Source organism: Pezoporus occidentalis, unplaced genomic scaffold (genome assembly GCF_034315485.1).
Source record: "Pezoporus occidentalis ecotype Australia unplaced genomic scaffold, CSIRO_AGI_Poc_V1 ctg108, whole genome shotgun sequence".
In the NCBI taxonomy this organism is placed as follows: Eukaryota; Metazoa; Chordata; class Aves; order Psittaciformes; family Psittacidae; genus Pezoporus; species Pezoporus occidentalis.
Window position 1 is genome coordinate 277318 of NW_026912865.1, and position 11196 is coordinate 288513.

The following is an 11196-nucleotide window of genomic DNA, read 5'->3' on the forward strand; positions in this document are numbered from 1 at the left end:
TAAATATATTTTGTAATGAATAAATAAACGGACTTTTATACTTTATGCCTGAAGAAGTTTATTCATGACTGAAGTAAGAAGCAAATTTGAGGGAAATGGAGTGTACTCATCATATTACAAGTCAAGAGAAGTTTTTCAAAGATTCAGCTCAGTGATGGAGCTACAGCTTTTGTGTTTGTTATTTGTTTGGGCTTTTGTTTGTATTGCTGCTTGCTTTCGGGGGGGGGGGTGTGGTGTGTTTTTTTTAATCTCTGAAGCTGTTTCAGTCTTCTTTCTTTCTTTTTTTTTTTTTTTTAACGTTTCTTTTTCTGACCAATTTGAACTTCAGTGATTTACACCGGCTTTGGTTTGGGTTAAATAAATGTTGCTAAGTGTATGATTAGACACATACAGTTTCTGAGACCAGTCAAGATTGAACTAAGGTAGGTTGTTCTCTCTGTATCTAAAATGTAGCTCTATCTTCCATTAAAAGAAAAGTTGGTTTTCAGGTCATTTCATAATTACCTATGTAGCAATGAACTAAACGTGGGAATTCCAAGTTTTCTGTAGTGCTGAAAAACTATTTCAGAAAGCATGCTTCAGAATGGAATAGGGCTGCTAATTGATTCTCCATTAGAGTGTTCCTTTCCTCTCTGACAGTTCCGTGCTTGTTATGAAAACAGAATATAAAGAAGATTCCTATTGGAAAGAAGAATGAAGTGAATAGTTGTCTACCTTTTAATTGGATCCAGAGCCTAATAAGGACAATAACAAATGCTATTATTTCAAAATTAAGTATTCAAAAAAGTATTTGAACAGTGATTAGAATCTTAAAACAGCCCTGGAAAAAAAGATACAATGGAGAAGATTGGCTGAACAGTGAGATGCATGCTAAGCATTTACCTGACACTCAAGCAGTTTTTTTAATATATGCAAAATAATTTAAATCTCAGCCTGTGCTTTTCTATTTATTACATCAAAAAAGCAAACTGTCTTCTCTAATAAATGACTAAAGTATGGTCCATCCTATTCAGAGAATAAAAAATACAGAATATGTTTGGCATTAATCATTATGGATGTACAGAAATTGTACTGCAGCCTATTTTCATTTTAAATGCTAGTTTTTTGAGATTAAGTAATTCAAAGAATATACCAAACTGGAATTTGATTTCATGTTGCTTCAAGGCGTATTTTAATGAAACATTTAAGAAATATTAGGTATCCACATATGTGTATCTTGGTATTTTTGATACAGGAGACATTCCACTGCATGTTAATATACGGGAGACATGTGATTCAGGACAGCCTGTGGTGATCTCGCAGCCCCAAAGTGATGCTGTAAGTTTGGTGCACTGCACTTAAAACAGCAAAAAGCCTTCCTGCAAAAAATTGAGAATGCTTCTTCTGATTGCTATTTGAAAAGAAACATGTATCGGAATGTAACTTAGGGAAATAAAGTGAAAGAGTGGTAGTATCAGCAGGTAACTCGGGCCCTTCACTTTGGAATGCTGGTCATCCGTTCTGCTTCTTTGGGTTTGGTTTTGTTTAATTAGTCTGAATCATTCAGAATAGTGAAGGTTTGATCCAGGTTCTGGCATGCCAAGAAGAGGAAGGTCAGTGTCAAATCTCAGGAGACCTTGCAGCTAATGTAGGTCCTCTAAAACTGTCATTTGGGCCTTTGGTAGTTGAGCCTGGAAACTGTCAAAGGGTCCTCCAGAGATATTTGGAACAAAATCTGTGTATTGTCAGAACCTGGGTTGTTTTCAGCAGGAAGTGGGGCAATTTATACGCAAGAGGAAATGGATTTTTAGGTGCATTTATCTTAGCATTTTATTGCCAAAGGAAAATACGAGCTGTCGAGGCAGTGCACGTAAAATATGCATGTCTGTAAAGAAAAACAGTTGCTCATAGAAAACTTCATTAACATTGACAGAGTAAGATTTTCCTGGCTAGTATTTTCTTTGTCCTCTGCTGGAGTTTGTCTTCTGGGTTCTGTAGGACAGGGTGTTGTCTGCCCCATTGTGTTTGCACAGTATGTGGTATGATGCAGCCTCACTCTTGACTGCTGCTTAGATGTTACCATTTAAAAAAAAGTGGTTAATGCTGATAATAGGTAATGGAATCAATTATATATATAGGTAGAATATACTGTAGGTACATTTTAGCATTGATAACCTTTCTAACATCATGATTGCTAGGTGAGTATTGAAATATTCTTTTCCTTTCCACTGTTTGCTTCTCATTTTAAAGACCGAGAAAATTATTGTTGGTCTTTTATAACTTAAAAGAAAAAATACTTTCTTAGCACATAAGTGATGACGGGAGAGGTCATATAAGGTCAGATTCTAATCGTTAGTACATGACACATGTCGCTAATACATGACACCCATCGCCATGTTTCTCAAATCAATTAAAATCCTGGCTACTCATTCATGAACAATCACAATTTTTCAGGTAGAGAACAATACGCTCAGAGCTGCTGAAATTATCTCTGCTCTTGTCCCTGAAATTTACAGAGGTTTTTTTATAGAAAATTCTGTGCTGTTTTTGTTGGAACACAGTTACAAATCAAATACAGAATCGTAGAACTGAAATAATACCTAGCAGATTCAAACACTGGGGAATAAGGATACTGACTGACTTCTGAGAAACCCAGCATGCTGTCACACCTTCGCAGCTCTGTCATGACTAGAATAAAGGGTGTTTCTAAAATCTTAGATAATACTTTTTTTTTGCTTATACACCTGCCATGGTGTTCAACTTGCCCTGCTGATATATAAAAGTAAACCTCTCACTCTATATTGGAATTTTAAAATGGGTAAGCAAACTTGTCTAAATTCGTTATTTTAAAGCTGAAATGTAGTTGGTTGCAAAAGGAAGTTTCTTTTTCATGACTGGCAAGGAAATTGTAAGCAACTAAACCTTTCCAAAAAGAAAATTACTTGTAAAATTGTGCATGTCTGACACTTAGAAAGTTCTTCCTCAGGGATGCTCAGAATAAATAAGACTCATCTACTTAAAGAAAGGGCTGACTATATAGCTAAGGATTGTGAAGCTTAATGGCTAGAGTTCTCTTCTGGTGAAGCTTGAGACAGTCCCCATGGAGAAATAAACATTGCTAGTAAAATGATTTTGCTCTTGGTATAACATTGTCTACATTAGTGTTTCTGTCAGTTTTTTAAGTTGTGGCTTTTTCTTAACTGTCTTCATTGACAAAACTGTTATGTGCTATAGAAACAGGGTATTTCTGTAGTCACATACTAGCCTAAATGGCAGGGACTTGACTAACAGCCAGAGAGCAAACACACCGCAGCAAGTGGGAGTGATCTAAGATCCTTTACAAGAAGCTAATAATTTCGTTTAATCAACAGTGAGGACTTACCAGCCCCTTCTGGAGACAATTGGGAGTCTTGAGAGCATTCTTCTCCTTCATCAAGCTGTGGAGGTGGATTGGCTGACTAGGGCTTCATTTTTTTGCTCACCCAAACATACAAGAGGATCTCTAGGAGCAAAGGCTAGTAAAGTGAAATCAGGAACACTGTGAAAATCATAGAATAGGGAAAACAGTAGAGAGAAAGGCAGAATAGGAAAAACAAATGAATTGCTGAAACTAGGTAGAATTCATCATGCTCAGATGTAGGGGAATCTCTTAGGGATCATGATAAGGAAGCAGCAGGAAAATAGATGTTTGAAAGAGACATCATGAAACTTGTGGATAAAAGGGCTAGAAACACAGCAAGAGATGTAGAACATGATTAATTGCAGTGGAGTCATTCTTCCACCAAATGAATTTAAATGCCCAGTGACCTCTCCATTAATACTGGGGAAAAGGTAAGCAGAGGTTCTGAAGGACTCTTCCGTCTGTGAGCATAAAACCCAGAGAGGTGTGGGACAGTTGGTGGTTATCTTGTGAGGACTTGCTGCTATAAACTTCTGAGTATATCACAGTCTTGATGGCACAGTGGATTTGTTAATACCTTGCTAGAACAAATAGGTTATTTGTGACCATTCAGCACCAAACTTCCATCTGTCTCTAGATAAAGAAGCAGCTCAAGCAAGTATAAAATACTTTTGCTGTGCCAGCACGTCCATTCACCTTCTAAAACCTAGGGAATTTTGCTGGGATACACGTTTCAGGTAGGAGATACGCTGGAGGCTGAGGCAAGCAGTAGATGTTGTCTGTCATCTTCTTGACTTTGGAATGAGATTTAAAAACAAACAAAAAAAAAAGATGATACACCTGTGTGTTTCAGCAGGGATAATGTATCCAAGACAGCAGTTTAGATTTCACCTTCTTCCCCATTATTAAAGAGATAGCCCTCATGGCAGAAAATATAAGGAGAAAGGAAACAAACCAAAACCAAATTCCATGAAATATGAAATAGTCAATTCCTTAGTGTTTTCTTGCCAAATATTGTTGTGGAAAGCATTTGGAATGTATTAAGGAAAAACATTTTGAGTTTACCCTCTTGTTCAGTAAAAATCAAGTGGGAGAAAAATTGGAGTAATGGTAGCAAATAATGTGTTCTGTTTTTTAGCTATCATCAATAATTCCATTTAGAGAGTGGTTTCTCCAGAGTGTGATATCTTTAAAAGGAAAGCAAACCCTGAAGAAGGCTGCATGATAGGTGATTTATAGTATGCTTTATCGTCAAGGCTTCCTTTGAATGATTACAGTAACATTTGGTATTTGTAGGTTCAAATCCTCCATTCAAGTTGTAGATAGTACAATGAATCATCAGACCCTCATTTATGCTTCTTCTGCTGAAGAAAGCGCTGAGTGGTAGGATAGTCTGTTTGAAGGATGTTACTATATTGCATTTGAATTGCACTCTTCTACTTAAGCATGTTCTCTGGGCAGGATGTCTTTTTTGATGTATGTAATAGCGCCTGAATGATACACATGTATAATGGCACCTCGGGCCTAGCAGTGTTTCCGAGCTAAGGCTCCCCCAGATGATGGCATGGCTGTTGCAACTGCTGACATACAGGATTAGTAGGAAATTTCCCATGAACACTAAGGATTGTTTTGGATTGGTTTTGTTTTTTTTCTTTAGGTATTAGATTCAGGAAGTATCCAGTTTACTTACTCATCTCTTCCATTTCATGTTGAAATTTATAGATTGACTTTTATTGTCTTGTTAAGTCGCCTGTCTGGGCTGAGACTTCATTGAAGCTTGGCAGGAGTTGCCAATACATGCAAAGAAGAATCTTATAGAACTGCCCTGAGGAGGACAAAGTGGGAAGGACTTGGGGAGTCTTGCAGTAAACAAGAATTTCTGTAGGTGACATGAAGCTTTCATCTGAAGTGGAAGCTCGCTTAAAGCTGTATTTATCTTCATGCTTTTAGTGCCTTCTGAGTTTACCATAGCAAAACGCATTCTTCTGAGGGCAGCTGCGGTTGTGCACTGAAAGTGGGAGTTATGTCAAAGTAACAAGCAATTTCTATGGAAATTAAAGCTATTTAAAAATCTGATTGAGCTGGAAAATGACCTGTGGTAGAGCAAAGAGAGTGCTAATAAGAACAGAAGCTATCACCTATCATTATTCTCATGCAGATGGTAGTTAAGTCTAGTGTTTGTCCTTGTGATAGTTACTGTTAGATTAGTTGCTTATGGTTGCTAATTTCCTTTAGCAATGAATAAACTATAAGCCCTTAACAGCTCATTTCAGCGGACCTAAATACCTTATCCTTCTTTACAGGTATATTAACATCCACAGCATTTGATATTCCAGATAGTTGGGACTTGCATAGATTTTCCCTTGGTCTGGATAAAGCATCTTAATAGTCTTGGAGTCTTAGTCACAAACAGAAGTTAGAAACCATGTCAGTACTGGGGTTTACACTCTGTAATGTACTTGACTCACAACCAAGTGATGTGATCAGTATGCTTTTTCAAAGTTGCTGGTCTGAAGTTCTTTGTATGCAGTGATTTGGGTGAAGGCAAATGTGGTATCAGCTACTTGTTTTGACATTGATGATGGGTAAATTTTATTCTGTATTTGCATGGCCATTGCACTAGACACTGAAAGCCACTATAGCAAGCTGTTTGCCAGCTAAGATGCACTTCAGTGAAAGGCAGACTAGCAGGTCAAGCCAGGCCAATCCATAAGAAGAGGGCAGTCAGCTATGATCAGTTTGTAGTAGTCTTAGCAGTGATGCATAATTCCCTCATGGGTAAGATTTTTAGGGAGAATGAAATGCCATAACTGAAAGGCTCACATTTCTCTAGTATTACCGTAGTGCTTAATTAGTTGAGCTAATAAAAAGGCTTGCAGTTTAAATCTATCCCATGTCTATTACTCCATGACAGTAATGAATGAGGATGTTCCGATTATTTAAGTTAAGTAGGACTTTTCAGTCCTTTTCCTGATGAACTTCATTACAAGTTCTTCATTTCCTTCTCCATGATCTGTGCTGTCATCTACCATGTTCTCTCAGTCCTGAGATTTAAAGAATGCTGCATTCTTCTGGCAGTGTTTGTACCAGTGTCTAAGAGGTGAACAGTCACTCACACAGCCATTATCCAGCTCTTTCAACTTTCTGAACATCAGCTTCCACCTCTGCCTCTGCCCTCTGCAGTGCTGCTCTCAGACGCTATCTAGGCAGCACCTGTAATGAGCAAGTCTGTTTTTTGGGCATTCTGACCTCCTGTGCCCTTCTCCTTCATCCTCTTGAAGCAGGGAGAATGCTTGGCTTCCAGCTAACTGGTATGTTACTGTTAAATATATAAGTTATCTGCAAAAAACTGTTTTCAGAAAGACAGTGTATAAACCATTCATTTAGAGCTTCCAAACCACAAAAGGAAAAGCTGATCTGTAAAGTTCACTTTTATCCTATGACTGTGAGTGATAAGAACTCATCCTTTATTTTTTATCCTGTGGCTTTCCACCCAAAAAGAAAATAAAACCCGTTTCCATTTTAAGTTGCAATCCATCTTCTTTCGCTTAGTAATGGTAAACAGCTGACCTGAGCTGTGCTCTGTCTCCAGATGCCACACTGAAAAGATCATGAGTATGAGAAACTATTTAGTACAGTTGCATTTAGTAAAAGGTGTATTGAGTCACTGAGATTCCATTTAGACCTTTCATATATGTTGATGGGTTCTCACTCGTAGCTGAATGATTTGTTCAACTATAAGAAACTGAGGCTTGAAACAGTTGATTTTATTAGACAGATAATGTTCTGTGAGGACATTTATGGGATACAGGTCTGTTCGATGTATAAAGTAGTGATCTAGGAAAACAAAAAAAAGTATGCTTAGCAGGTAAGATGGATTGCCACTAACAGCAGGGCTAAGTAATGCTAGCATGCTGGCTAAAAAGAGTTGTACCAGGAACCTCCTGTTCTGGAGTGACAGATCAGCCACTTGGCAAATGAGAGTCAGTGTACACTGTGCAGTCATTGCCCAGGCACTCATTAACAGTGCCTGCTTTTTGGGGAAAAAATATAGTTTATTGGGATCTTGACACAGGGTAACACACAAGCCATCAAGTTTCCCAAGCAGGATGACTGGTCGCTGTCTGTCTGGTTATGGAAGTCTATGTGCAAGTGCTGTCTTTGGCTGGATCGAATGAGACTCCCTGAACTGCTATTCAGCTCAGTTTTAGCAGTACAGCTAGTTCATGGTCCTGTATGACTGCCAGAGAGTATGAATGATCCATTGCTGCTGGTTATCTTGATTTATGTGCAAAATAGCTCCTATCTTAACTGTGTATAAAACCACTCTCCTATATTACTATTTCTGCATCTACAGGAACAATTTATACAGTGTATTTTTAATTCTTTGTACTATCTGGTGAGCTCTGGAGCAGGAACAGCCCAGCCCATTGCTAGAAGGGGCCAGATTTTCCATGCAAGTTGTTAATTGACTTATTAAAACACAAAAATTGATCTGTGCAAAGTGGGAGCTGTCTGCAGGACTCTTCAAGATAGTCCAAAATTCCCAGCTGGAGCACTCCTACACCAATTAGTCAAATACTTAACTGCATAGGCAGCTTGTTTTCAGTCAATCACCTTATTTCAGATTGGTCCGTTATCTCATCTAGGCAGGTGGCTAGCTGGGGAGTAGCTAGATCACCCAGGGAATTAATAGCTAAGCATGGTGGGTGCTGCACACAGGCGCAGCTGTGCTACCCAACTGCACTGCAATTATACCCATAGGAATAGTTTGAATTTCATGCTTGTGATTTAAGTTCTGTAGCTCTTGCCATGAAGTCTAACATATGAGAGAAAACAATCTTAGCTTGGAGTCTGCATGCCTTACCAACTCAGAAAATTACTTGACTTCATTTTTAAGGTGATGTAAGCGCTGAGACTGTGAGGCACTGAGGCTGGGGGTGCCAGAAAAGAAAACCTTACAAGCCAGGAGTATACCTTAGAAGAGAGGAGGCATGTTATAGGGGTGCCTGGCCCTGCAAAAGGCTGCCACCTGCTCCAGTGCAGTGGCAGTGGGTGCCGGTGTTCCAAGTGAGAGAGACCTTCTCTTCCTGCCCCTCAAGCTCTGGTCATGGGCATTTGTCAGACTGCTTGCTGTTTAAAGGCTCATTAAGGATACAAGTTCCAACTCTAGGTCAGCGCCATCTAAGAGTGCCTCAGGGGACAGGACAGATCAGCATGGTAGGGAATATTCTGGTGATTTCTTCTAATAAAATGGAAAGTTGTCCATGTGGGCTTCATATGCAGAGTTACTTGGTAAGATGAAGTAGCTTGGTTACAGTTTAACAAAGTAGAAGCAAGCTGAGTAATGGGGGGGGGTTTCTCTTGTACTAGGCACGCATGGAACGTGATGCACCAGCTGGAAATTGAAACATGACAAGTTCAAATTTAGATAAGGTCTACATTTTTAACAATGGAAGTAATCAACCTTGGAAGCAATGTACAAGATATATATGTATGCACATACACACATATGCAAGAAGATAGTATTTTGGTTGAAAGTCTGTCTATCAAGATTGGAGACCTTTCTAAAAAGCATGTTCCATTTTGACTACAAGTTGTTAAAGCTTGGTACAGGATTTTTTCCCTTTTGTGGTTTGTTTTGTGTTGAACTTTAGGCAGTGTTTTTATACATGTCTTTTGACATTAAAATTGTGAATGCTTGATGTTAGGCTGAACAGGGTCCTATCTTTGTCATGTTTTTAGAGATGTTAAAAGAAGTATGTGTATTAGGGTTGCCCCTGACAGTCTTGCAGCTATGTGCTTTTCTGCCCTCCAGATGTTACAGATTGGTGTGAAAGGGAGGATCTGCTATACTGTTGAGGAATTAGTTCTTTCCAGTAACCGCTTCAGTCTTTTGCAAAGATGTCTTTTTTTTGAAAGTAACTTTTAATGTCTGTATAGGAAATGATGTCCCGTGGTCTAGGCTGTAATAAGTTAATTGTATCTCTTTTCAAAACAAAATCATTGTTTTCTCTCATTTTCTATCTCAGTTCTGTGCACAAGTGCATCTCAGTCTTCAGGATGAGGGAAGTTTATAATTAATAGTACCCATGGGACTAAAGAGCCTCCTTCCTTCTCAACACTTCCTCTCTAGAAGGCTACTGATTCTGCTTGCTGTTTCAGACAGATTATTAGTCAAGTTCTGTTCTCAGAGTAGTACCAAAGTTAAGTTTTACAGCCCCCTGCCAGTGTTTTAAATAATGTTTGTACTTCTTTTATATATTAACGCATCATTTTTCCTGAACACGTAACTGGCTAAATTGAACCCATTTATTGTAACATTTTTGTTGCTTCTTTGAAAGTGTGTAAAAGAACAGATATCTAACAGGATGTAAAATACTCCTTTTTATAGAAAATGAAAGGTGCTAAACATATGTTTCTGTTTTTACAGGCTAAAGCCTATCTAAAGATAGCTATGGAAATAGTAAGACGACTACCAGTACCTCCTGCTTGAAGTGTTTATCACTGAAACTTAGCAAAAAAGCATATCTTTTGGTGTGACCAGTCTAGAAGAGTCCTGCTACCTAATAATGTGGATGCCATATTTTAGTTCTAAGAACTTTTTTGGGAATTAATTTACCAGAGGTTAAGTTGCTATTGTGATATTTACTGTTTTTCAAATCATTGTTTGGGCATGTCCAAAAGGATTAAAATGTGCAAAATATGATAGACAGTATTCAACTGCTGGATTGTAACATCATCAAGCAAGACGGGATGAAGTACATTTTTCACGTGTGTCCTGTTTTAAGGTCAAGAATGAAAAACAGCTACTCCAGCCAACCAGAATGATAAGAGGAATGCGAAGGCATAATTCCTGCTTAAAAAATGGCATTTGTAATACTTCAATTTTTGTCAAGTTGGGTTCAGCTTTTTACTGGGTTAACTATCAAGCTGACCTTAAGCTCTGCAAAATTTGAAGAAGCAAATGCAGTTACATAACTGCAATATTTCTGTGTGTTCATCTTTAAAGAGAATTAAAAAAAAAATCCATGTATACTCTGAAGAGTTCTTGTTGTGGATCTTAAGCAAATTCATCCATTATTGAATAATGTTTGATCATGAGTCAATTCAAGTTTAGTGGAGAACGGATTTCATGACCCTGAGGCTTATTTCTTGACTGCTTTGCATTATAATGGACCCAGCCAGAAGACTGGTAACCAAGGTCTTCACTGAAAGCTGTATGTTGTGCCTGAGCTCAGTCTGCTAGGGGATGCAAATGATCAAGATGAATTAAATTTATGATTGCATATTCCTGTCATAGTGCAGCAACTTGGAATGTGAATATAAAGATATTTTTGAAGTAAAGAAAAATGTGGTCTTCAAAGTGCGTGGCCTCCTGGTTTGTTTTTGTTTTTTTTTTCATTGCCTTATATTTCTTCAATCTTTATTTTTGTGTTAGTGTGTGGAAGTGGAAGAACATGCCTTCAGGGAATAAGTTTCCATTTACAATTAAGTGTTTGAGTTGACATTTAGGCTTTTTGATTTACATAATCAAGAATGGGTATCTTAAGCACACAGCTTAACCGTACCACACTGGGAATTTAACTGTACTAGGGAGTTCTGCTGTTGACCTCTGTGGGATCAAGATTTTCCCTGTAGTTCAATTATTTGTTCATAATTTTGGATATAGTTGCTTTTTCTTATTGAAGTGATACAACATAAAAAGGTGGTATACCTTTACATTAAAAATATTTAAGTAATATTTACCCAAAATTTACACGGGAAAGATGGATATAAATTATGGATTGAATTTCAAGCTTAGGTGATTTTGTAAG

General features: G+C 38.0%; 1 protein-coding gene across 1 annotated transcript in view; it reads left to right on the forward strand.

Annotated features, from left to right (window-relative positions):
• NUBPL (NUBP iron-sulfur cluster assembly factor, mitochondrial) overlaps positions 1-10745 on the forward strand; it is an 86711-nt gene extending 75966 nt beyond the window's left edge. Inside the window, exons 10-11 of the mRNA XM_062622975.1 lie at positions 1235-1317; positions 9813-10745. Of these exons, the coding sequence (XP_062478959.1) occupies positions 1235-1317; positions 9813-9875 (146 nt within the window). The 3' untranslated portion in view covers positions 9876-10745. The remainder of the gene's footprint in view (positions 1-1234; positions 1318-9812) is intronic.
• Positions 10746-11196: the final 451 nt, after the last annotated feature.